General features: G+C 41.9%; 1 protein-coding gene across 17 annotated transcripts in view; it reads left to right on the forward strand.

The window, feature by feature from the left end:
* mycbp2 (MYC binding protein 2) overlaps positions 1-12,543 on the forward strand; it is a 67,911-nt gene that overhangs the window by 44,127 nt on the left and 11,241 nt on the right. For 5 of the 17 annotated variants that reach the window (XM_016669093.1, XM_016669094.1, XM_016669095.1 and 2 more), the window contains 7 exons: positions 1,564-1,641; positions 2,965-3,189; positions 4,075-4,207; positions 4,539-4,664; positions 7,913-8,119; positions 10,585-12,222; positions 12,310-12,479. In XM_016669093.1, the coding sequence (XP_016524579.1) occupies positions 1,564-1,641; positions 2,965-3,189; positions 4,075-4,207; positions 4,539-4,664; positions 7,913-8,119; positions 10,585-12,222; positions 12,310-12,479 (2,577 nt within the window). The remainder of the gene's footprint in view (positions 1-1,563; positions 1,642-2,964; positions 3,190-4,074; positions 4,208-4,538; positions 4,665-7,912; positions 8,120-10,584; positions 12,223-12,309; positions 12,480-12,543) is intronic. The other 12 variants (XM_007547139.2, XM_007547144.2, XM_007547141.2 and 9 more) reach the window with 10 other exon arrangements.

Genomic DNA, 12,543 nt, shown 5'->3' on the forward strand with positions numbered 1-12,543 from the left:
ATAAAGATTAAAAAAAAAATCTCCTCAGTCGGTAAATATGCTCTACCCTGAACTCAAGTGGCATAGCTTTAGCTTCATATTAAGTAAAAGAAGTAATTATCTTATTTAGCATCTTTTGGTATCAAATTATTAATCGGTAAAGTTAAAAAAAAGTAATCACAAGTTCGAAGTGACGCTCCACTGATGTGAAGTCTAGCAGAAAAGGCTGAGCTTTTCACACGCTGATGTTAGAAGCATTTTCTAGCTGCAGCTGCATCCTTTGCTACTAGTGGAATGCTATGTTGTTGCATTTTAGGCAATAAAATGTTTATTTTCTTGTATAAGAAAGGAATTGAATTATAAATGTTTTTAATATTGTAAAAAGAAAAAGAAAAGGCTTCACGATGCAGCTGGATTTATGAAGACAGTTTGTTGCGATACAGTAAAGTGAGCTGAATACAAATGCATGCCACATGCATTTTGGTAAATCCAAAAAGCAATGAAGATCGTTTTACATTTTCATTAGTGAAACAAGTTTGAACAGCACGTTGCAATCACTCCCCAGTTACTTGCTACTCTGTGTTGTTCCCTCGCGTAAAATCCCAATAAAATACGTTGACTTCTGTGGCTGCAATGTGACAAAAATACAAAAAAAGAATTCAAGAGGAATGAATATTTGCTCGGGGAACCGCATAACTGAGAAAGACCGGAGTATGAAACTTTCACTAACGCTGCAAAGGACAAGCTGCTAATCAGTGTGCATGTGTTAACTCGTGTCTCATTCTGTGTTTAGCTGAACACCTTAAAGGAACACCTGATTTGTAGTCTCCACTTTGTTTTGTGCATTAGTGAGAATCCCAATGCAGCGACTGATTCACAAGGAGAAAGAGAAACGATAAAATTGTGGTGCAGGTTTATTCTGTAATGAAGGGTGTTTTAGTTGGTGTATCTGACTTGCAAACTGTCTTAAGGGTATGCACTTTTTTCTTTTCTTTTTTTTTTTTGGAATTTGCTTATTACATAGCATTTTCTTCTTAAAAACAAGGTCAATATTACAACGGTTCTTTTTTGCTATAAAATTAATCAGTGGTCCATAAAAAGAATATGTGTAACATTTTAACTTTACTGCATTGCAACTCCTCCTCTGCATTGGGATGTTTTAGTTGCTAGGAGGCTTCAGTGAAAGGTCTCTGTCTGAACAGCATGGCACACTACATCATCCAAGTGGGGGATTTTTTTGGAAGTCTCCTATTTATCTATATTTTATTGTATTTTGGGGGGGAAAGAAATCTCCCCAAAGTGTTTGCAGGGAACTTCTGTTATTGCTTTAAATATGTAACCATTTTGGGCCCTTTTATTGGTGATGCACACCAATAATCCCACCTATTTGACATCCGCCCAAATCTAACCGATGTCCTTCTTTTCTTCAAATAAACCTCTTAAAGCGGTAAAACCAGAATGCCCAGGGCTGAACTTTTTTTTTTTCCTTCCAAAAAAATACATGCACTTTCCCCCCGCCCCGTTTCTGCTTTTTCTTCCTCCTGAGTCGTCTACTGTTTTTTGACTCTTTTACGATTTGCTCAGAATGTTTTTAACGCAAGCCAAGGAGTCAGGGATATCGCCTTTTTGTCATGGACTCCCTTATCTATATTCCCACCGCAGGTGAGTTGTTTGAATCGGGGATAAATAGCTTGACGGTCTGTGTGTTATTCCACGTGTCGCCTTGAAACCCTTGTGAGTCAGACGTCAGAAGTATACTTGCATGGTTGTCAGAACGCCGAGGTTAATGACATTCCAGCCTCATACTTCCCCTGTGCCCAACTCCATTTTTGGTGTTTGGAAATTTTGCGTAATTGCTTTAAAGGGTTGGTAGTTGCATGGGTCTCAGGTGTTGATGTCCAGGCTGTTGCATGAGATTTTGTGATATGAAAACACAGTGCCCATGTTCAAGCATGACTCCCTTCAAGCTGTATTAAAAAAAAAAAAGCCTTTTGCTTTTTAGTAGGCCCATTGTTTGTTTGTCAGAACTATTTCAGTGTTGAATAGATTCTTGATTTCTTGTGTCTTTGTGTGTGTGTGCTGAGAACACTGCGATCCCGAACACAAAGAATGAAGCGTACGCTCTTAGAATTAGCTGAACCGAAAACATCTATTTTTAGCTTGTTTTGATGACTTGCCGTATTTGTTTTAAGGGTTTTAAGCCCCGCTTGGCTAATGGATTGTGCATTAGGTGCTAAGGTATTGAAATTTACTCGCCTTTTGATCCATTACAACCATTAAATTTAATGCATTCTTTGATATTATAGACCGATACTAAGTAGTGTGTAATTGTTAGGGGGAGTGAAAAATTATACACAGGTCCAAGTCTTTTGGGCGATCTCTTGCTGCTTTTCACATACAGAGACTGAGATTTTTGCTCATTCTTCATTTACAAACGTGAATAGAGAGCAGGTTTCTCTGAAGATTTTTTTTTTAAGCTGATTTAGTCCTGGATATTGACTGGACATTGCAGCAAATGGAAATGCTGAGGTTCTTTTATTAAAATGTTTTTTATTTTTATTTTTACATATTAAAAGTGTCACTATGTCCCGACAGCATAATATGTGACGGATAATCTGTGGTCCCACCTTCTCATTGTTGCCCTTCTTCCATCTGCAGAAATGCATCGCTCTCAGTTAGGAACAACCTATCAGAGTGGAGGATGGTTTCAGCATGATTGGTTGTCAATCATGCTTGTGTACGCATAGCTTATACCTATTCCATTTCATTATGGTAATCTACTTTGTGAGGGTCTTTCAGCATAGAATTCCAACCAACTAGATTGAAGTGTGTGGTTGTAACATTAACACAAAAAGGGAGGGAAAAGTGTGAATACTTAATATTCCAGCATTGTTTCCAGCCTTTTTTTTATTTATTTATTTATTTTATAAGCTTTTCAGACCTTTTTTGTTGCTGTGTTTTAATTTTTGCTTGTACCTTTTGCAGGAGGTCAAGGGCCAGTCGGAGGAGAACGTAAAGGAGGTGAGCAGCTGCCCTTCCCAGGAGGCTCCCGTTCGGGTGCAGGGCAGGGCAGGGCAGGGCGGCGGCCCGGGGCTTTATAAGGTAGTGAAGACCGGCCCCTCTGGTCACAACATCAGAAGCTGTCCAAACCTTAGGGGTATCCCTATTGGAATGTTAGTACTTGGCAACAAAGTCAAGGCCATAGGCGAGGTACGCACTCACCCTAAAAATAATACAATGTGTTTTTGTGGCTGCAGCTCAATAATTTAGTCTGTGTAGATCTCCTTACATGATTACTTTTACTTTCAAAGCTGTTGTCTGTAGCTTCCGGGCATGGGGTTTGTTCTCTGCCTTTGCACTTTCTGAGGTCTTATCAACTTCTGTGGCTGCAGTACTTAACACCTGACTAATTCCAGCATATGTGTAAATTTATGATGATCTTAGGGTGTCAAGTTCAGCTGCCTTGGTAAAAAATAACAAGAAAACAACCTGATTGCCAAATCCTGGAGCCTTTCTGTACCTTGACTTCACTTTTCTTGTTCTTTTTAACTGCTCTGTAAGTTTGATTTAAACACCTCGGTTTCCCGTGATCTTGTCCATGCGGAGCCTCCTCTCTTCCTTTTCGTCCTTGGCTGTTGTGGCGTGTCATGCTGTTCAGTATATTTCTGAGACTGCTCTTGAATGCCCTGTGCGGATGTGGGAGATGCTGCCTGCATTTACTAATACTTCCGTCTGTGTATGTTTTTCCACAACAATAATATTCCAGGGCGTTGAGAAAACACAACTTCATGCATTTACCTTTCAATAAATCACCTCTATCTTAGAGTAAGTTGTTTTTAATTAATTTAACCACAGTTTTGTCCAGCAGTATCTTCTGACGAAATCGGCTTCATGTAATCTTCTGCTTATGAACACTTGTGCCTCTGAGATGACCCAAATGCTTGCATGTCGTTGATCCTTCTGTGGCAGAGATTTGCTCTTGGTTTCTGTGTGCCGTAACAAACTGGATGTCGAGTGGGTGAACAGTGAAATGGATCAAACTGGCTTTGGAAGGATGTGCGAGAGTACGAATAAAACATGTTGTTTGTGCGTCAGGTTGTGAACTCAGAGGGAACCTGGGTGCAGCTGGATAAGAACAGTGTAGTGGAGTTCTGTGAGAGCGATGAAGGCGAGGCGTGGTCGCTGGCCAGAGACCGCGGTGGTGGCCAGTACCTCCGTCATGACGATGGTGAGTTTCGTTTGACCTCATAGCGTTTGGTGGCGATTTGGAAAAATTTACAGAACCCTCGGTATCCATTTAATTTGTTGTTTTTGGACATTTAAAATGTCTTTGAAAGCCAGTCTTGAATGTTTATTTTTACAAATTTGATTTTATTGTCATTTGACATTGTGTGCCAACAACATGTGACAGAATTTAACAGCTCTAGAGATAAATTTATCTCAATGTGTTTTTATGCAATCTTACCAGATTAATCCGATTTACTGTGGAGGATTCTGTATCTGATTAAATATCTCAAGAGTGAATGTTAAGGCGAGGCGATCTAACTTGGATTTTTCAGAACAAGCTTTGATCGAGCATGGGAATCAGACCCCGCCTCCCAGTCCCTTCTCTGTGCAAGCTTTCAACAGAGCAACTACTTCAAATGGAGCACAGGGCTTTGATTATGGCATCTCCAACAACAAAGGTGAGTTTACTAAAGATGGCTTTTGTTAACAAAAACAGTTGATGAGCTGACATTACCTGAACGGAATGTTCCTTAATATTAATATACATCTTTATACATTTATCATAGCTCATTGTCATGCTTCTCTCTTGCTTTTGAAAATGCTTGAAAGCATCACCAATGGATTTACAGTTTACCGATTCTTTAACTCTGTCCCTTGTGAGATGTTTAAATCATTTATGATCTTGTTCTCGGTTTGTAGCTTTTCCGGGCCATATTTATCAGGAAAAACTGTTGTATATCTCAAAATACCACTGCTGTATTTGATTAAACATATTAAAAAGTTATTTATTTATTTTTACAAACTATGGTGAGATCTCCTCTACATATGTGGCTCTCTTTGAATCCCAAGGTGTCATCTGTTTTTTGTTTTTTTCTGTTTTCTTTTTTGAGGTTTCTGCATGCTTTTTAATTTGTCTAATGCTGCTGTGTCATGCCTCACATCTCTGCAGTGTTGGGCATATGTCTGCATGCATGGGCCAGTCAGTGTCATTTGAACTTTTTTGTGGGCTTTGTAGTTGGCTGCAGAAGCCGGCTCTGAACACCCCTCTCACCCCTTTCTCTGTGTTGTTTTAGTTAAGTCTCCTTTACAATACGTGGTCCTTTATTTACTCAGTTATCTTCAACTCATTGCGAAGTACAGCGAGCATCACCTCGGGCACAGTGCAGATGTAGCCTCAGTAAAGTGCATTTATCCCCCTTTTTTTGGTTGAATATTGTGCCTTTGTCGTGCTAGTTTTCCTACAGTGATTTTCTCTGCCCTACGTGGCTTAAGAGGTTTTCCTCTTGAGAGTCTGTGCTCTGCGGAGAATTATGGTTTTAAAAACCAGTATTAAGCTTCAACTGTTTAGTAGTTTAGAATCAGATCGAAGGTCAGCCACAAAACAATGTATGTGTAATCGAGCACAGTGACAACACAATGTTTGACTGCCAAATGTTGCAGTTCATAGATGCAACTTATTTGCTTCTTCTTTAGAGAATGAAATAAATATACAGAGTAATCCATTGGGCTTCTCGACAAAAGAACGTTCAACAATCTTTCCATCCTTGCATCCATTGTCTTTCACTAATCCAAGATGGGGTAATGAGTAGCAGGGAAACCCAGTAATCCCTCGTTCCAGCAGTGGAATCCCACTGTGTTCCCAGGCCAAAAGGGATTAATAGTTCTACCATTTAGTTCTGGGTCTATCCCAATGCCCTTTTAAAGAGAGAGGCACCTCTTTTTCAGTCCTTTGTTCATCCATCCCTTTTTGAGTAATTTGAGAACTTTGCTTTTGGTTCATTGGTTTCTCTTCAGCACATCAAACTGCCCACATTACTTCAGATGAGACTGTATCTGAATTCTCCTGCTTGAAGCAGATTCTACGCCGACTTGGAGAGAGGTTGAGGATACCTCAGACTTAGAGCAGCCGACTCTCATTCAAGCCATGTGACACTCTGCTGCAAACCACCCCAGTAAATGCTGAAGTTCTTGACTTGCAGATATCATCTCAACTACATAATCTGTAAAGATCAAAGTTAAGACCTTGAGGGTTTCTGGGGTAGATGCCTTCATTCCCATGGCTACGTCTTGAGAAACACTTTAAACACCATAAACGGTGGCCCTGAGTATGGACAGCTCAGGTAGAGTCCAACCTGCACTGGAAACGAGACTGACTTTGTGCTAAGAATGTGATCACGGCTCTTACTTTGGATATACAAGGACTGGATGACCCTTGCAAGCTTCCCTGGCATTGCATACTCTTGCTGAACCCCCAACAAAATGATAATGGCTGTGTGAGCCACATCCAGAAAACCATGTGAAATGGACAGCTGAACTTCCATGACATTCATCCTCATCCCTTGATTAAACATGAAACATGAAAGAAACTTTGACTGAAAATCTCAGAAAACGAGGCTTTCTTCGAGACGTTATAAATTCTTTTTCAGCATTGTTTAGATTTATAAGGTCTGTCCGGCAGCCTCCCCATGCATCAGATCCCGCTCACCACTGGGTGACAATACGTGAGATACATGGACCACCTTGTGCTGTAACGTGGTGTTTGTTATAGTGATCCTTTTTATAGCGAAATTCAGTAACTTAATGTTTAGATTCAGATTTGGGAAACCAATCATATCCCTTTAGGTAAAACCATCATTATCATCATGAAGCTGGGTAATCTGAGCTACCTTTCCGTGTCTAAGCACCGACAAGAGACAGACTTTCCCCTCCAAAGAGTCTACCCTGTGGAGGGGTCAACACCAATACTGTGGGCATCCCTTGCACCCACTGAATACTGTCTTGCTTGGAAATTCAAGAGAAGAAGAGAGTCCACCCCATTTCTGCAGGCTAGGTCCCAGAGTCGAGGCTGTTTGAAGGTGCTCACCACCACACACAGTTTCTACTCTTTTTCCTACGAGCAATGTAATATTTAAAGTCTTGAAAGTCGCATTATGACACCTCTGCTTAACCTGCGCCTGACCTGACTTTGAAGTCACGTGTGAGGTGAGCTGTGAGCAGTATGAGAGGGGGCCTTCTTGTAGCACTTTTGGGCTAAGCTCAGCCAAACACCAGAAGCCAATGCTCCAATTTTCCCCTAGTGAGCATTCTGTGGAGCTGGGCTTCAGGAAGGAGCCCTTACTTTTTCAAAAGCAGGTTCTATCCTAGGGTCAACCATTACTGAACTCCATCGTCTGATTTGATCAATTACCACCTTTAGGTAATATCCAAAGTTTAATTGGGATTGAATTGAATTAAAACAAGATGTACTGAATGGTGAATTTATTTATTTGCTTTATCTGATTAGTTGTAGTAGATGGCTTTTGTTGTGAATGAGTGTGGTTAACATAAATTTAACTGACCTAAAATGTAAACTTATGAGAAGAGATGTTGGGAAGGATTAGTATTTTAAATTACACGCCCTGAGCTGCTTGAGCAGTTAAATATAATGTGGTTTGGATTTTTTTATATATATATTTTTAGACAGTCTTTTATATTTTAACTTTTTAATAAAAGGACCTTTAGTTGCACATCTAACAAAAGGACTTCCAGGAAGCTGTATGTCCATTTCGGCTCCTCCTATTTTGTAAATCTGTGCTGTCGGCGGTAACTGAATGATTTGGCACAAAATGAACAAACCGACCCTGAACCCCCCCCCCCTCCTCTGACTTCCTCAAAAACCAGAGTATAAGCTGCAGTTTCTCCACTTCCTCTGTGTTCATATTTGCAGGTGACCGGTTAAGTGCCATACTGAATTCCATTCAGTCTGGGCCCTTCCTCTCAGCAGCTCCCTCCTCTTCCTCCGTATTTGATCAAGCCGCCCAACCTCCCTCCTCTTCCTCCTCCTCTTCCTCCTCCTCCTCCTCCCTTGTCCACAGCCCATTTGTGTTTGGACAGTCCCCCTCCCAAGTGTCTCAGCCACAACCACAGCTTCTGAGTAAGTCTGTCCTGCTTTCTGACAGCACTTGCTCACACAGGTGTTGATCTTTTTTAACCTTGCAATGTTTTTGTTTTCCTGATTTATTCCTCCATGTTAAATATTCTATGTGGTGAAGAGGGGTGATAAGTGACGCATAACGCTACTGCTCTATGGCGCAGAAATATCTTTAACAAGCTTATGTGTCTAATGTTTACTGCTGAAATCTTGTTTTTAGTCAAAAATAAATGGTTTGTAATTAAGGAAAAAAAAAAACGCACTCATAAGAAAACAAGATTTCAAGCTGAAATACTTAGACTTAATATCTTGGTAAAATGAATATTTTTGCTATGTGCTCACATAGGAGGCTGAGTTGCTTTGATTTCTGTTTGCTGTGCTTGCTCAGTTGTTTATCGTCTCCGTTTCCTTCATGGTTTTTATTGCCACATAAGCGTCTCATTTCATTTCCCACCTCAGCCAGCCCGAGACTTTTATCTAAGCATTAAGAGCAGTGGCCTGTGCAGATTTTTGTATGCCAGCTCGATCATTTAAATGAAAAAGTGTGACGATATAAAAGACGGTCAGCTTAGATTGGAAGATCCTTGGAGGTTTCAGCTGAAGTAATATTCTTTGCACATGTTGATTTATTTTGTGGCATTGCTGCTGTCTACTTTCTTGTTGGTTCTGTGTTGTCTGTCTGCAGAGTCCTGTGAGGGTCATTAAAACATAGATGCAACTTAAAGCACAACTTCCTTGATTGCCTGCGATGAGCAGATTAAATACAGAATAACTTGCATTATTGTTTTTTCTGTGATGCATGCATGAAAGGGAAATTCTCTGTAGCTATCGCTTGAAAGAATACAAAAGAAAAATCTAAAAATAGCCATGATACAATTTTTAAATATGTATTTAAAAATGTTTCTCACGTGTTTCCCCACATTTTAAGAATAATTAAATGTCTTGGAGACAAATCTGTATCTTTAGGTCAGAGTTTAATAAAAAAAAAAAAAAACTGCTGGGAAAACAACTTGGCTCCAAATGGCAGATTTAAGACTTTTCTGGTCATTTTTCCCCAGGCCCATTATTTACATTTTGCCATTTGTGTATTTTTGTTTTTGTAGATGTGTGCATGTCAGGCTCTTGGCTATTGAATACGGTTCAATTCCTTCCATCAAAAGCTACTAATATTTAAAAACCAAACGTTCATTCTGGTGTTCTGCATCACGTAATGCTTTTTTTATGACTTTACACGTCTAAGCAACAAGTTTCTTTTCACAAAACCCACAGGCCTCTGTGACTTCACTGATTTTTTCTAAGTGTCTTTTTTCCTCATGTTCCATCTATATATCTTCCCATTAGTTTGTGCGTTGTCGTTTTCCTGTTTCGGCTTCATGATTTGACTCCATTGGCTTCCTCTTCGTTCTTTCTTCCTTTCTGTCCGTCTGTTCTTCCTCCCTCCCTTTCTTTCTTTCTGTCTTGCATTTCATGTCTGGCCTGTTTACCTGCTCCACTGTTTCCCACAGTAGATGGCTCATCTCGCAGCCTTGCTTCTCGTGAGCGTGTGCACAAAAGCAGTGTGTCGGTGGCTGGTCATGGTAGTGCTCTCTCATCTCTCGCTCTAAGGCAAAAGGGTGGGTAATCACAGATTGCATGCTCCCTTCAGACTCAACAGAGGGTGGGTATGAACTCCAGAAAAAAAAAAAAAAAAACTCCTCTGTGGAGCCTTTTATGTTTATGTTATGATTAACCGTTTTTGGAATCTGGGTGTACTGATTAGACAGTACGGCTCAGGGAATTAGTAGGAGCATAAAAAAATATTGTTTGACAATATTGATTACCTAAATTTTGCTGAATGCAAAAAGTGACAAACATGGACAGAGCCCTCTGGCAAAGACATATAAAAAGCTGTTAAATAAATTTATTTTTAGTTTCATAACCATAATCATACACTGAAAAACTTAAACAATCCTACCTTTAATTTGAGCACATTTATTCACTGGTGGGGAAAAAATCCCATTTTCTCAAAAAAATTCTTTTTACAAAATCACCATTAAGTTATTGATATCTTAGCTGGTAATACCTACAATCCTCTATTGCTAATAGGACAGCATTTAGTTTTCTGCTGTAATAGTTCATAAGGTTGGAGCATAACGAGAGAGATTTAGCTTTTGTAGGAATTAGGTCTGCAAACTTGTCTGGTAAACCTTTTTGGTTTGATTTCTGACAGAGCTTTCCTCAAAATTGGGTTGGAAACCATCTTTCATCAATGCTTTCATTGTCCACTGACTAATTTCATTCTAAAAATTGCTTTTAACTACCTTTATTAATCACGAGTCTTAACATCTTTCATCTTCAAGGCTTTAGTTCTCTTTGTTTGTTTTGACACATTACAATTTTTTGTGTGTTTGCTGTTTTTTTTTTTTATGACTTCAACGATAATAGCATGTTTTCTAACTCGTTTGTGTTTGAATCGTCAATGCTTTTAGGCGAACGAGGGAATCTGATGTCTGGCGCGCGCTCCGTGTCCCAAACCAGCAAACAGCGTCAGGAAAACCGCTCCCCCAAGCAAGAGAGTCGAGGAAGCCACTCCTCTGAACAGGGCCGGGTGAAAACGAGCGAGGGCGGCCTCTCGGCCAGCGAAGCTCTCATTCTGCGGTCGGACACGGCCAAGCTGAGGAGTGACTCTCACAGCCGCTCCCACTCGCCCAACCACAACACTCTACAGGCGCTAAAGGCGGACGGTAGAACCTCGGGCAGTCGGGCCGAGTCGCCAAATCCAGGCTCTCGCTCCTCTTCTCCCAAACAAAAAGGCGTGTCCTCATCAGGACGATCCAGTCCCTCGAGCAACTTATCCCAGCACTCCTCTTCGAGCCACCATGACAAAAACCTACCCCCCAAAGTCAGCCCTTCTTCTAAAGCAAAACTGGATCCTCCCAGGGAGAGATCAAAGTCAGACTCGTACACTCTTGATCCAGACACGCTCAGGAAGAAGAAGATTCCCCTCACAGAGCCGCTGAGGGGAAGATCTACGTCTCCTAAATCTAAGCTGTCTCCTAAAGATCCCAATAAAGAAGTGATCAGCAATGTAGAAAACCGTGCTCCATCTCCACATGTGACCCAGGAGAACCTCCACAGTGAGGTAGTGGAGGTCTGCACCTCTAGCGCTCTCCTCTCCAACAAGGACATCAATGATGAGAACGCGGAGCTCCGCAATTCGGAGGAGGGCTCGTGCAAAGTCCACTTCAGCATTGGCAAAGCTCCTGTCAAAGAGGAGCTGGAGAGCCGCTCGTCGCCCAAAGTCAGCCGCAAGACGTCCAGCCGACACACGCGTCCCAAGAAAGACAAATCTGGGCCTCTGTTCAAAGCTGAGAGCACATCGAGAATTGCAGAGCCCGTCAAACAGGCCATGTCTCCCTCGGTGGCTGAATGCGCTCGTGCGGTTTTCGCTGCGTTCCTCTGGCACGAGGGGATCGTCCATGACGCCATGGCCTGTTCATCCTTCCTCAAGTTTAACCCCGACCTGACCAAAGAGCAAGCCCCCATTCGTAACTCGCTGGGCGGACAGGGACCCGAGGAGAAAGAGAGCAAGTTGAAAAACCGTCACTCCTTGGAGATTTCTTCTGCGCTCAACATGTTTAATATCGCGCCCCATGGCCCAGACATCTCCAAAATGGGCAGCATCAACAAAAACAAAGTCTTATCCATGCTGAAGGAGCCTCCGCTGCCAGAGAAGTGCGAGGATGGGAAAGGGGAGGCCTCGTCTTATGAGATGACCTCTCACCCCTGCTTGAGGCCGAAGTCGATTTTGCCGCTAACCTTGCAGCACTTGGTTGCGTTCTGGGAAGACATTTCGATGGCCACCATCAAAGCAGCCACCCAGAACATGATCTTTCCCAGCCCGGGGTCCAGCGCCATCTTAAAGAAGAAGGAGCACGAAAAGGACAGCAAAAAGGCAAAGAAGGAGAAGAAGAGGAGGGAGAAGGCGGAGGTACGTCCAAGAGGGAATCTGTTTGGAGAGATGGCTCAACTCGCCATGGGAGGACCGGAGAAAGACACCATCTGCGAGCTGTGTGGGGAGTCTCACCCTTATCCTGTCACCTACCACATGAGACAGGCTCATCCAGGTGAGAAGAGCAAAGTCCTTTTCCTTACAAACCGCAAACCCGTCCCGATCGGTTTTCAAACGAGCTTCTTTTGCATTTCCAATCCAGGTTGCGGTCGTTACGCCGGGGGTCAGGGCTACAACAGTATTGGCCATTTCTGTGGAGGCTGGGCTGGGAATTGTGGAGATGGAGGCATAGGAGGCAGCACCTGGTACCTGGTCTGTGATCGCTGTCGTGAGAAATACCTGAGAGAGAAACAGACGGCAGCTAGGGAAAAGGTAGCATACGTCGACGAATTGTCATCTCCGTCTCCTTTCTGCTTCTATGATTACATTTCTTTTT

This window comes from Poecilia formosa, unplaced genomic scaffold, assembly GCF_000485575.1.
Source record: "Poecilia formosa unplaced genomic scaffold, Poecilia_formosa-5.1.2 Scaffold19, whole genome shotgun sequence".
In the NCBI taxonomy this organism is placed as follows: Eukaryota; Metazoa; Chordata; class Actinopteri; order Cyprinodontiformes; family Poeciliidae; genus Poecilia; species Poecilia formosa.